We start from the raw sequence: 14702 nt of genomic DNA, 5'->3' as shown, positions 1-14702 counted from the left end.
GTACAATGATGAGTATTCCTCCGATGCTCCTCCATTTGCCACCCTGTCCTTAGATAGTGGAGAAGGTGGAATGGTGACCCATCATGTAAATAATTTACTGTAACATACTGATTACTGGACTTGTTTTGTCATAGGGCTTTCACGGCTTTAGTGATGTTTTATCATTGCCTTCTTCTGCATGGTACTGGCCCCCTTTGAGCTAGCTATGGGGCCACTGCCATTGACTCTAAGAAATCTTCCACCAATGTCCTCACCCACTATTACTGTTACCTGGTAGCAGTTTGGCACATTTAGTCTGGCTCTGTGTGATGTAGTGTTTTGAGCACTGGACTATATATGACTCTGCAGATCAGGGTTTGAATCCCAGCTTAGCCATGTAAACCCACTGGGTGACAGTGGGCAAGTCTCTCTCTCTCAGTGAGGATGGCAATGGCAAGCCTTCTCTGAAGAAACTTGCCAAGTAAACCCCATGATAGGTTCACCTAGTGATCCCCATAAGTCAGAAATGACTTGAAGGCACACAACAACAACAACAAAATGCACCAAAATGCTGTCTGATGTGGGAGACTCTACCAGCAGCTCTGCTGCCACCAGCATAGTCTCTGGCCTCACAGGAGTATGCAGTCCCAGCACCAGAGAAGAACTACATAACTTTAAAGTAGGTAATGAAGACACTGAAATAGTTAAAAAATTCCTATACCTTGGCTCAGTCATTAACCAACATAGAGACTACAGTCAATAAATAAGAAGAAGCTTTAAGACTTGGAAGCGCAGCTATGAAGGCACTAGATATGTTCCTTGAGTTGAAAGTCAGATTTATCCACAATATTTCTGATTTCTACATATGACTGTAAAAGCTGGACAACGAAGCAAGCTGACAGGAAGAAAATCAACTCATTTGAAATGTGGTCCTAAAGAAGTGTTCCACAGATACCATGAGCTGGTAAAAAGACAAATGAATGGGCCAACAATACAATAATGCTTGATAAAGTAGAAGACAATAGGCAAAGAAGGAGACCGCCCTCCAGGCTGACTGATTCAATGAGGAAGCTGCAATCCTCAGTTTTCAAGACCTGAGCTGGACAGCTGATGATCGGGTATCTTGGAGGACTCTCATTCATAGGGTTGATATAAGCTGAAGGAGACTTAGCAGCAAATAACAACAAAATGGACCTGTGAAATAAAAATGTTTTTTGCATTTTTTGTCTTTGTTTTTTGTTTTTCTCCTTTAACCTTTCCTTACTTTATGGTCGATAATGCTAATTATTCTATGTAATATTATGTGTAAATACAACTCAACAAAAGTCATTAATTTGGCTTTTCAAAAGTTCAATCTGGCATTATGCAAGGGAAGAAAAGAAATACACTTCAGCACCAAAACTTTCATTATAGTCCAACAATCCAAGATGCCAGTCAGAAATCAGCACTGGAACTAACCTTGGGATGTCGAAGCTTTCCTTTTTTCCTGCTTTCCTGCCATTCCTAAAGTTTAAAAAGGAAAACATTTTATAACAGACTGTAAAGAGAAGCTAAACATGGCCATACTACAACCATAGTCCCATGTTTTTTGAAAGTCAAGAAAAGGACTTTCTTAACAAGTGCATGATTGCTACAGGCTGAGTATCACTTATCCAGAATTCCAACATCTGGAATACTCCAGAATCCAAAACTGCCCACAAGGGTAGCTGTGATAGCAACATCTCTGCTTTCTGATGGTTCATCTTACACAAACTTTGTTTCATGAACAAAATTGTTTTTAAAAATTGCATAAAATTATTTTCAGACTATGTATATAATGTGCATACAAAACAGAAATGAATTTCATGTTTAGACTTGGGCCCCATCTTTAAGGTATCTCATTTTGTATATCTAAATATTACAAAATCTGATCAAATACATAAACCAAATAATTTCTGGTCCCAAACATATTGGATTAAGGGATACTCAACCTATATGATAAACAGCTTTCAATTATTTTCCCATTTAAAAACTGTTCTATGCTGTCCTTTAGTTAGAACTTTGAAAGGTACTTTACAGTTGCCAACAAAACACAATAAAATAGTAATAATGGTGAGCAGCACCTCTTTTAAAAGGGCACACAAAAACAAATCATAAGAGAGACAAAATATATCAAAGAATTAAAAGTCAGACAAATAAAAAGTCTTTCTGTCCAGCAACTAGAAGAGTTTAATACAAGTGTCAGGTGAGCCTCAATGGAGAGAGAACTCCAAAATGTAAATGGGCACCACAATGGAAGAGGAAAGCCTCTGAGCAGGGCCTGACCAGAACTAAAGTCAAAATGTTTCCCACATGCCACACCATAGTCTAAAAATGGAAACAAACCAGATTAGCAATTGCATCTTGCTTAAGCATTCAGACAGGGTCCCCTACCAAACCAAACTATAGCCAACTATTTTAGAGGATTTAGGGCAGGTCACAGGGCACATTGTGTCTTCCATCATTTCATTATAAAACCATTAGAATACATTTGTTGCTTGAAACATAGGATGGGAGACACTTGGCTCAAAGAGACTACGTGTGAAAGGGATCTAGGAGTCCTAGTAGACCACAAGTTGAACATGAGTCAACAATACGATGCAGCAGCTAAAAAGGCCAATGCGATTTTAAGCTGCATCAATATAAATATTGTGTCTAGATCAAGGGACATAATAATGCCACTCTATTCAGCTTTGGTCAGACCCCACCTAGAATATTGTGTCCAGTTCTGGGCACCACTGTTCAAAAAGGACATTGAGAAACTGTAGCGTGTCCAAAGGAGGGTGACTAAAATGGTGAAGAGTCTGGAAACCATGTCCTATGAGGAACAACATAGGAAGCTGGGGATGTTTAGCCTAGAGAAGAGATAGTTAAGGGGTGATATGATAGCCCTGTTTAAATATTTGAAGGGATGTCATATTGCAGAGGGAGTAAGCTTGTTTTCTGCTGCTCCAGAGAACAGGACCTGAAACAATGGATGCAAGCTACAGGAAAAGAGATTCCACCTCAACATTAGGAGGACCTTCTTGACTGTAAGAGCTGTTTGACAATGGAACACACTCCCTTGGAGAGTGGTGGAGTCTCCTTCCTTGGAGGTCTTTAAACAGAGACTGGCTGGCCATCTGTCGGCGATGCTTTGATTCAGAGTTCCTGCATGGCAGGGGGGTTGGACTGGATGGTCCTTGTGGACTCTTCCAACTCTAGGATTCTATGATTCTAACAGAGAGCTAATCTGTTATGAGAATTATACAATCTTTAGGCCATATGTAATGTTGAGGGGCCCTTGTAGACATCTGTCTCTGGCCAGAAAAGAAGGTTAAAACCCCATCCACAAATAACAATTATATCAATGTGTAGGTTCCCCCCACCCAGGGATCTCAATTCTCCCCACAAAAGGAACTACAAAACGGTTGTTCCCAGGAACAAAAAACTAAGCTCCAGAAATGATGAAACTGGTAAGTTTTAGTATATGGGGCCTTTTCAGTGATAGCTCCAACCCTGTAGAATCTCTCCCATGAAATGTCCACCCGGCATCTTCTTTAACCAATTTAAATGGTCTTTAAAGACCTCTTAATTCCAATTTTGATTATGTAAAACATCACTTTAGCTAATAATACTTGGCTGAGTTTTTAAATTGCTACTGCTCCTTATTTATAACCTGTTTTCTGTGAATTGCTGGATGAAGTTTGAGTTGTTTTCTGCTGCTGTTTTGTTTCACCACTCTATGTTTGTATTTTATATTTTTAAGAGTATTTCTTTAATGCTAATTGTGTTCTCCATCTTCAGAAGGTTTTTTCTTGCCAGAAAGACAATATATAAAAATAAAAACAAAGAATACGGGCAGATTGATTAAGGCAATGGCAGTCTTTGGCTCTAATCACAGAATTATAACGTTTGAAGAGATATCAAGGGCCATCCAGTCCAAGCCCCTGCCATGCAGGAAGACACAATCAAAGTACTTCCAACAAATACCACCCAGCGTCTGTTTAAAAAGCTTCAAAGAACAAGATTCCACCACTCTCCAAGGCAGTGTGTTCCACTGTTGAATAGCTCTTACTGTCAGGAAGTTCATCCTAATGTTTACGTGAAATCCCTTTTCCTGTAGTTTGAATCCATTGCTCCATATCAATGACTTGGAGGACAATATTGGGGGCATACTTATCAAATTTGCAGATGACACCAAATTAGGGGGAATAGCTAATACTCCAGAGGACAGGATCAAGATTCAAAATGACCTGAACAGACTAGAAAACTGGGCCATAGCTAACAAAATGAAATTCAACACGGAGAAATGTAAGGTATTGCACTTAGGGCGGAAAAATAAAATGCACAGATATAGGATGGGGGACACCTGGCTGAATGAAACTACGTGTGAAAGGGATCTAGGAGTCCAAGTAGACCATAAGTTGAACATGAGTCAACAGTGCGATGCGGCAGCTAACAAGGCCAATGCGATTTTAGGCTGCATCAATAGAAGTATAGTGTCTAGATCAAGGGAAGTCATAGTGCCACTATATTCTGCTCTGGTCAGGCCCCACCTGGAATATTGTGTCCAGTTCTGGGCACCACAATTCAAAAAGGACATTGAGAAACTGGAGTGTGTCCAAAGGAGGGCGATTAAAATGGTGAAAGGTCTGGAAACCTTGCCCTATGAGGAACGACTCAGGGAGCTGGGGATGTTTAGCCTGGAGAAGAGAAGGTTAAGAGGTGATATGATAGCCCTGTTCAAATATTTAAAGGGATGTCATATTGAGGAGAGAGCAAGCTTGTTTTCTGCTGCTCCAGAGACTAGGACCCGGAGCAATGGATGCAAACTACAGGAAAAAAGATTCCACCTCAACATGAGGAGGAACTTCCTGACAGTAAGGGCTGTTCCACAGTGGAACACACTTCCTCGGAGTGTAGTGGAGTCTCCTTCCTTGGAGGTCTTCAAGCAGAGGCTGGATGGCCATCTGTCGGGGATGCTTTGATTGTGATTTCCTGCATGGCAGGGGGTTGGACTGGATGGCCCTTGTGGTCTCTTCCAACTCTATGATTCTATGATTCTATGTCCCTAGTCTTTGGAGCAGCAGAAAACAAGCTTGCTCCATCCTCAATATGACATTCCTTTAAGCAGAGCAATCCTATCACCCCTTAGCTTTCTCTTCTCCAGGCTAAATATGCACAATTCCCTAAGCTACTTCCTCACAGGGCATGGTTTCCACACCTTTTACCATTTTGGTTGCCCTCTACTGGACACGCTCCAGCTTGTCAACAACCATCTTGAATTGTAGTGCCCAGAACTGGATACAATATTCCAAGTGAGGTCTGACCAAAGCAGAACTGACTGATAGCAATAGCAAATACATTTCTACACCACTTTTCAGTGCACTTATGCACTCCCTAAGCAGTTTACAATGTGTAAGCTAATTGCTCCCAACAAGCTGGGTACTCATTTTAGTGACCTGCACAAGGATGCAAGGCTGAGTGGACTCTGGAGCCCTACTGGGATTGAACTCATAACCTTGTGGCTGTGAATGGCTGCAGTACCGGCATTTAATCACTGTGCCACCAGGTATAGTATCTGGTGATACTATGACCTCCCTCGATTTAGGCACTATACTCCTATTGATGCAGTCTAAAATTGCATTTGCCTTCTTAGCTGCTGACTCATGTTCAGCCTGTGGTCCACTAAGACTCCTAGATCCCTTTTGCTTTTGTTAGTAGGACAGTGAATCTGCTGTGGGTTTTGGACGGTGTTTTAAGGAAGCTTTTCCATGTACCACATCTTATTCAGATGGCTCTTTTAAAATTCAGGAAAAACCCAGAACAGACTCACTCCCCATTTACATCAGAGTCACCATTCACTACTGCATGTGGGTAGAGACATTCCCTTAAGTATCCCAGGGCCATACTACACAATTATAGTGCTATTCTTCCATTATAACTCCCAAGGTTCCAGTTTGCCTTAGAGTTGCCATAAGTTGGAAATGACTTGAAGGCACATAACAACAAAACAAATCCAGCCTATGAAATCAGTTTAGGCAAGGGCATTTAGAATTCTCACAAGAGAGCTCTGGTGTCTCGCCAAACAACAAACTGAAGGATTCCACAGGATGGAACAATGACAGATTTAGTGAAATAATAGACTTACATAACTGTGTAGTGTGAATGGCCCCAGATCCCAAAACTCTTTTTAAAGGAAGATCTAGAACTTTGAACTTTTTAAAAAGAAGCTTAGAAAACTTTTGGAAAACAAAGGAATACAGATAAGATGAATCCCCCTATATTAGCCTTCTCTAAGTCTGCACTATACTATATGAACACACAATTTTCTGAAGAAAAGGTGTCATCCTAATTCACTTTTTTTTTACATCCTTTACCCATCATACTCATGGGCACCACTTGAGGTTTAAAGTGCCAATGTGCCAAAGATGGCATTAACTCCGGGCAGTGTTTACATCAACCTCTTATTACCTCAAGACAAAATTATTATTTTTCTTAGTACAACCACTTGTTATTATTAGCAATTGGGAAATCAGACTGCTCACTCAGCCATTTCTGGCATCAGTGCTTGTCCCTACATGTTTTTAGTTTCATCTTCTGGAGAGACATTATTACCTTAAAGGCATCAACGAGTGCAATACAATCACTTTTGCTGTTCCCAGAAAAATGCATTTTATTCCTGTCGGGGAGGAAACCAACAACTTAATCCAAGGTCTTCTAATACAGACAAGCTCATGAAAACTTATTTTAACTTTATTGTATCTTTTAAAAATGCATTCCACTTTTCACATGTTTTACACAATGCTCAGGGCAGTTCATAGCATATAACAGATACAGGTTGAGTCTCCTTTATCTGGAATTCCAAAATCCAAAATATTAAAAAGCAAAACTTTTTAATGGTTGTCTGAAATAGTGATATCTTTGCTTTCTGATAGCTCAGTGCACATGAACTTTGTTTCGTGGTCAAAATTATTTAAAATATTGTATAAAATTGCTTTTAGGCTATGTGTATAAGGTGTATGTGAAACATAAATGAATTTTGTGTTTATCCTGGCTTCCACCTCCAAGATATCTTATTATGTATGTATATGCAAATACAGTACAGGTATTCTGAAATCCAGAATACTTCTGGTCCCAGGCATCTTGGATAAGGGAGACTGAACCTGTAGCATATAATAGTTTTAAAATATAATAGAAATAGATAGATAATGTCAACACAAATGCAATATGGTATATCCTATACTAAAGTACCAAAACAAACAAACAAACAAACAAACAAAAACCAACAACCAAATTTCAAACAATCTCATTCAGGCTTCTTCAAACTGTATATAAAGATAGGGGGTCAATAATTCCTGGAGAATATTATACCACAGAAGGCAATCAGCTACTACATCTCTGCCCACCTTCTCTTTTCCTTCCCTCTGTCTTTTTACTGCCTTCCACTCCCTCCCCTTTCATAAAACTGAGCTGTAACAACAAAAAGAACCTTTGGAAGAGCCCAACTGCATCTATTATAAACAGTCCCCCAAAAGAATGGAATGAATGGATAAGGAGGCAACAACAACTCGCAGAACCTAAGGAGATATACTGCAAGACCTCCTGCTTCTTTAGATGAGCCTGGAAGAGCCCTGAGACAGCATCATGTATTTCTTTCCTTGTTTTACACACTGCAGATAGAATATGTCTTTTCAGTTGATGCACATGCATCATCTGAAGAGAAAGGAAACCTGGTGCGACTCAATCCATTTGGTTAAACCAACTCATTTGTCAAAAATGGACTTTACCATTTCTATAAAATTGTACAGGTTGACCTCATAAAAATACCTGTAGCCATCAAGATGCTGTCTGAAAGGGACTGCAAAGAAATTGTTCAAGGAGAGGGCTGCAGCTATAAAGAAAAAAGAAAGGACAGTAAGTATTACTAACAAGTAAACAAATAAAAAAAAACAAAATCAGCATCCCATATTTCCTTGGAGAAGAGGCCCAAGATCAAATTACTACTTTTATGTCGAGAGATTGGATATTGCTAAATATTACATGGAAAGGGCTGAATGGAAATGAGTAGAGACTCCTGCTTTATTACCTTTTCCTTTCCTTTTCCAGGGGTGGACAATTGTGTTTGGTGTAGGGGCTAACCTGCATGAGTTGTGTGTGTCCCCCCCAGATTCACAGTACTTCAAACTCAACTAAAAATCTGACCCAGAAATGATAATAAAACCACAAGTCACTTCTAGTTTTAATACCTGTGCTTTTTGGCCGATTCTGAGGTGGCATTGTAAGGCAAACTACTACTCCTGGTGGTGCAGTGGTTAAATGCCTGTACGGCAGCCACTCACTCACAAACCACAAGGTTGTGACTTCAGTACCAGCCAGGTGTTCATGGTTGGCGCAGACTTGCATCCTTCCAAGGTTGCTAAAATAAGTACCCAGCTTGTTGGGGGCAACTAGTTTACAAATTGTAAACCACTTAGGAAGTGCTTATGTGCACTGATAAGCGGTATAGAAATGTACTTGCTATTGCTATTGCTCCTAGAAGGTTCCAGGATGAGATGTTCTGGGACAGTGGGGCAAAGACTGGCCATTGTCATCTTCTTTTATTATTATCATTTCTATTGCATTTCTACCCATGTTGTAAAGGAGCATGAATAGGAGAGGTCACTGTGTACACAATTAGCAATCCAAGTAAACAACCTGCTACCTTAGAGAAACTATCCATATTTGTTCTTACCTATTATAAGGCATTCATCCAGACATCCAAAGACATGCCCAAGAACAATGAGTTTGCCAAGGTGCTGATTCACTGGTAACTGTGCCAATACCTTTCCTAGGAAGGTCAGCTCACCATCATATGGGGTTGTTTCTTCAGAATGGACACCGATAGCAAGTGCTCCAATCTATATAGAAAAATAAATAAAACAAATGGACATGCCAACAGGAAACCATTGACCCAGGAAACAAAGTTTAAAACCAAGATAAGAGTGGCCCTGTCCCACAACACATTCTGAAGGCATCCTGATCTATTGTTTAAATCTTGGCACAATGTCAAGACATTACATTAATTAAGGGGTCTCTAACTGAATGTCCCTCAGATATTGTTGGTCTGCAACTCTCATCAGCCTTAGCCAGCCTAGCACATTATAAGGGATTATGGAAGTTGCAAACCAATAAAATCTGCAGGACCCAATATTTATGTTCCCAATTACTGAACAGAAATAGAACGCACAAACATTCTATCCATGGTTTGCTTATTGTGACATGTAAACCAGGAACTCATAAGACAGAGACAGAAGCCAAAAACAATCCTTGGCTTATGACTTTGGCTTGTCTGGGAATCCAGAGGGCTACATGACTCCCACTCATTCTAAACAATTCAGAGCCAGAAAGTCCATAGGGTGTTTTGACCCACTCTCACTATTAGTAGGAACCAAGAGGATGTGACTGAGTCCTGTCCACCAAGATCATGCATTTTCCTTAGAATTCTGGATAATCACCTACACTCAATTGAACTGAGTATCTCTGAAAATTATATTCTAAGTTCCTTAACATATCTTAATGTTGTGCCTGCAAAATCTGCAACCTACTAAGATCAACTTCAAGCACTTATCTACTTGATCAAGTAGATCAAATGATGAAGTGGGAGACGACCTTTTCCAGGGCATTATGACCTTGATCTCTAGGAGCACCAGCACATATACTTCATTCATTGACAACAACGCAACATATATCGGACACATTCATCATTTACTGATTTTCTCTTGATCTCTGTTGTTGTTGTTTTAAGTCAAATTTCCTCTTAAACAAATACTGAAGTTAACTCCAGTGTTGAAATTTCCTCGTGCATATCTAAGTTAGTTATTTCAGGTGATAGACATATAAAAAAAACACTCACCTCCTTAAGGCGTAGGACAGTGTGCTCGATATCACTTATACTGGGAGGAGACAGAGCTGTTGCTAGCAAAGCCCTGGGTTCTCCCATGTCAAGTAGCTTCACCTTTAATACTGTAGTTTCCAATGGACATCGCTGAAAGGAAAAATAATTTATTCTTTCCATTTAACTCTACTAGTATCCCTGAAATATGTCTGCCTTTACTGTCCACGCCACACTTAACAACAACTAAACAATCTCTTTACAAGCAGAAAGAACACACTGCTTGCTTCTAATTGTTGTTCTCTGAAAGGTCATTTGTGCAATCCCATATACAGTACTGGTATCTCTCTCTGGCTTTACTTCACGAATGAAGATTCAGGAAGGACTCATCCTGCGCTTTCTACAAGCGCGTTGATGACCAAAAAGGCCAACCCAAGATAAACAAGTCCGGTTGCAGAAAGCACAGCAGAAAGTCTCCTTGGGTGATGTTTCCGAGTTGTGGTTCTTTCTGCGTTGTCGTTTCTCTTCGAGACTCGTTCGGTGTGAGCTTTCAAAAAAGGCTACAGCATCGTGGATAGTGCTTCTCCATGCCTCCCGATGCGAGGCCAGGGTGGACCATTGTTGGTGATCGATTTGGCCAAGCCTGAGGTGTTGTTTCAGGGAGTCCTTGTATTTCTTCTTTGGGGCGCCCCTCTTACGCTGACCCGTGGTGAGTTCACCGTAGAATACTATTTTGGGGAGGCGATGGTCCTTCATCCTAGAAACGTGTCCTACCCAGCGCAGCTGCATCCTCAATAGCATGGCCTCAATGCTGGTGATCCCTGCTTGCTCAAGGACAGCAACATTTGTCACATAGTCAGTCCAGTGTACTTTTAGAATTGTGTGTAAACAGCGCTGATGAAAGCGTTCGAGGAGTCATAGGTGTTGGCGATAGGTGCCCCATGTTTCAGACCCATAAAGGAGAATAGACAGTACAATGGCTCTATACACACTGATTTTTGTGCTTCGCCTCAAGTGTTTGTTACTCCGGACTCTTTTGTGAAGCCTTCCGAATGCACTATATCCCTTTGTTAGTCTGTGATCGATCTCTTTATCGATCTTGGTGTCTGAGGAGATGATGCTTCCCAGGTAGGTGAACTGGTGAACAGACTTAAGCACAGATGTGCCGACAGTGATGTGGGGATGGTAGTGTTCTTCCTGAGGTGCAGGCTGGTAGAGAACTTCCGTTTTCTTCAGGCTGACTTCCAGCCCAAAGAGCTCTGCAGCTGTTGCAAAGCAGGATGTTAGGCGCTGCAGAGCTGCTTTCATATGGGCAACGAGGGCAGCATTGTCAGCAAAAAGCAGCTCACGGACTAGCTAGTTTAGAGTCTTAGTGCGAGCCCTCAGGCAGCTTAAGTTAAACAGGCTACCATCAGTACGGAAGCGTATATAAATGCAGTCGTCTTCTTCAATATCTGCCGTAGCCCTTTGGAGCATCATGCTGAAGAAGACTGTAAATAGAGTTGGAGCAAGAACACAACCTTGTTTCACACCATTAGTTATTAGAAAGGGCTCCGAGAGAGCATCGCCATATCTGACTTGACCTTGCTGGCCTTCATGTAGCAGGATGATCATTTGGAGGAATTTGGGGGGGGGGGGGGCGCATCCTAGTCGTTCCAGGATCTGCCACAGACCTTTTCTACTCACAGTGTTGAAGGCTTTGGTGAGGTCAACAAATGTTACATAGAGTCCTTTGTTCTGCTCCCTACATTTCTCTTGCAGTTGTCTTAAGGGCAAATACCATATCTGTAGTGCTCCTATTAGCTCTAAAGCTGCATTGGCTTTCAGGAAGAAGTTCTTCTGCAATAGCAAGAACTAATCTGTTCAGGAGTATTTTTGCAATGATTTTTCCAGCGATGGAGAGCAGTGTTATATCTCGATAGTATTGGTATACAGTATTGGTATACAGCCTTCTAAACCAACTTTGGCTTGCAAAGAGTGGTTGGGAAGTCTAGCTCTTGGAAGCTCAAGATGCACATGCAAAAAGGACATGGTGCCAACCCCCCTCCCCTTCTTGTTCAGTGCCTAGTAGAGAACTACAGGAGCAGCACAAAGATGCATCAGACCAAGATCAACATGAAAATAATAGCTGTAGTAGACAGTGGATTCCACAACTGCACAATCAAATGCTGAAGATATCTAATGGCACAAAACCAACCAAAAATAAACAAAGCCTACATAATATAAAAACTGAAAGCAGAGGTTAATAAAGATGGTGATAAAGAAAAAAAGACCAACCCTACATTTGCCTCAGACAAGCAGTGAAAACCTATATTTTGACAATGCTGCAAGCAAAAAGAAGCTGAGTGCTGAGGTTTCTCATTTCTTCCAGTTTTCTCACACAAACTGCACATCCCAGGAGAATCCTTCATATCTTGGAGGAGATGGCTGGGACCCTCAAGTTCTATGTAGGCATTCCATAATAATAATAATAATAATAATAATAATAATAATAATAATAATAATAATGGAGAGCTAAATGCGGTTGCAGAAATGGAGCAGACATACTGTCCCCCGTCCTAGCATCTCCACGTGTGTCTGGTCACACCCCTTCATTCCCTAGCTATCTTGTGTTGAGGTCCAAACATAATTTTTTTCATGTTTAACTAAAGACAAGTAGAACACACCAAATATACAGGAACCTTGATAAAGCATGCTCCCTGAAATAAAGACCAGACAATGTCTACATTTACAAGACATTATAAGTGGCTTAAATCAACCTTCATCAACCTATCCCTTCCAAATGTGTTGGACTACAACTCCCATCATGCCCAGCCATCCATTATAATGGCTGGAGTGTAATCAAGCACATCTGGAGTTATAAGGTTGAAGAAAGCTGGCTTCCATCATCTGTTGTGGTAAGCATTAGGATCTAATGTAGGTCCCTAATTATCTAATTATAATTTATTAATTGTTAATTGCCTTTTTTAACAGTGAAAATTTCTTATGTTCCTTCATGGAATTCTCAGGGATGCTTTTCTTCTTTATTAATCAGAGACTATCTTCTATGTGTGAAACAGAAAGAGAGAAAGAATTTGGCATTTTATCTGGATGGCCACTCTTGAATACATAAGAAGAAGAGCTGTGTATATGACAGCTTATCGAAGGAATCTGAAATCATTATTATTTCAGATATATCTGTTTTGCAGATTTTTAAAGAACAACAAAAACTTTCAAACTGACATGGTAACAGTGGAATAGAAACAAACAAACCTGAGTATGCTCATCATGAGCAATCAAGGCTCTCTAATTCTACTTCCAACCATAAAGATATATAAATTGTGTGAACAACCCTTACCATCATCTCAGGCATTGTGGTCTCAGATATGTAGTGTGTCCAAAAGTCTTTATATACCAGCCTGTAGCAGTATCCCTTAGAAACACGACCAGCTCGACCTATACGTAAAGGGGGGAAGAGCCTTAAGAACATAGAAGCCATGAGCTGTTCTATGGAGGTTCAAATCCCTGCTCCAAAATGGAAACCTAATGGGTGACCTTGGGCAAGTTACACTCACTCGTCCTTATAAGAAGGCAATATAAAATCTCAGACTAAATTCTGCCAAGAAAACCCCAGGATGGGGTCACCATATGTATGGGGCAACCTGGAAAAAGCACATAATAACATCATCAGATTCCAAATTAGCGCTGGAAGTGCACTGTGATCTCTAAAACTGTACCATGTTGAAAGCATCGATTACTGCTCTGTGTGCTTGTTAGTATGTATTATCAATATTTCAACACTGGGCACAAATACAGCACAACAATGGCCAGGCAAAGGAGGGTAGAGTGAAATGCACAAATATAGGTAATCTAAAAAAAAAAAACGAGTAACTTGACCAAGTGACTCCCTAAATCAATGGTTCTTGACCCCTAGCCTTCTTGATGTTTTGGACTTCAACTCAGAGAAGCTCCAGCCAATTTGGGATTTGAGGAAATCTGGCTGGAGTTTCTCCATGTTGAAGACTTCTCAGTCTTTTAAGAGCAGAAAGCAGTGCAGAAATAAGCCTCACTTAGACCCATGCTATTCAAGGTGTTTGTTCACAGACTGCTGCCAACCTGCAAGCCATCAGTTTCTGGACAATGGTAAGTTTACAGGAAACTATGCAAATGTGGTAATAACATGGCATTTACATGGTTCTGGTACTGCCACATCATATGAGAAGCACTGATCTGGAGCGTACTAAAAACAACAGGTCTAAAGAAGCAGAAATGCTTCTTATGGTAGCTCCCAGCAACATGCTGGTCGCCAGATATTTTACATTGCAATTTGAATAATCACTAACCACACTGGCTGGAGCTAATGGGAGATGCAATCCAAAAACATCTGGAGGGCATCATCTTAGGAAAGCTTACAACTACCACATGAGGCCCATGGAAGATGAAACTGCATTTGTGTCTGGCAGATAAATATAAACTCTACCCCTATCTTAGAGGTACTCTCAAGATAATTTGAGAAACCATGCAGCTGAAGAAAAAGAAGAGAAGAAAATTCAACATAGGATTTGTGTCCACGCTTAGACCACTAATCTCAAAGGTTCTGGAGGACAACAATACATTAAGATGTATCCAAAACAGCAAATCAAAGAGGAATAATCCATGCTATTTTGAGTAAGCAGCCAAACATCTTCCAAGGTGGTAATTATGAAATAATGATACAATACACTATTAAAATGCAAGTAAATTTATCCATTTTAATGCATTTCATGATCATAATATCTGTATTACTATACTATCTCTCTTAGGGATCCACAAGTATCTTACATCTTCTGGGCCACTGTGATATCAGAAGAATCAACTTCCATTCTAGCTG

At 40.5% G+C, this 14702-nt stretch overlaps 1 protein-coding gene across 5 annotated transcripts in view; it reads right to left on the bottom strand.

Moving 5' to 3' along the window:
• TDRD9 (tudor domain containing 9) overlaps window positions 1–14702 on the bottom strand; it is a 147204-nt gene that overhangs the window by 43199 nt on the left and 89303 nt on the right. For all 5 annotated transcript variants that reach the window (XM_089522641.1, XM_089522642.1, XM_089522643.1 and 2 more), the window contains 6 exons: window positions 13191–13288; window positions 9875–10006; window positions 8714–8879; window positions 7810–7873; window positions 6598–6661; window positions 1438–1482 (listed from right to left, as the gene is read on the bottom strand). In XM_089522641.1, the coding sequence (XP_089378767.1) occupies window positions 1438–1482; window positions 6598–6661; window positions 7810–7873; window positions 8714–8879; window positions 9875–10006; window positions 13191–13288 (569 nt within the window). The remainder of the gene's footprint in view (window positions 1–1437; window positions 1483–6597; window positions 6662–7809; window positions 7874–8713; window positions 8880–9874; window positions 10007–13190; window positions 13289–14702) is intronic.

Source organism: Sceloporus occidentalis, unplaced genomic scaffold (assembly GCF_023333645.1).
Source record: "Sceloporus occidentalis isolate IW3139 unplaced genomic scaffold, rSceOcc1.0.p SCAF_4, whole genome shotgun sequence".
NCBI lineage: Eukaryota > Metazoa > Chordata > Lepidosauria > Squamata > Phrynosomatidae > Sceloporus > Sceloporus occidentalis.
The sequence above is the reverse complement of the archived record's forward strand: the minus strand, read 5'-3'. Positions and strand labels throughout refer to the sequence as shown.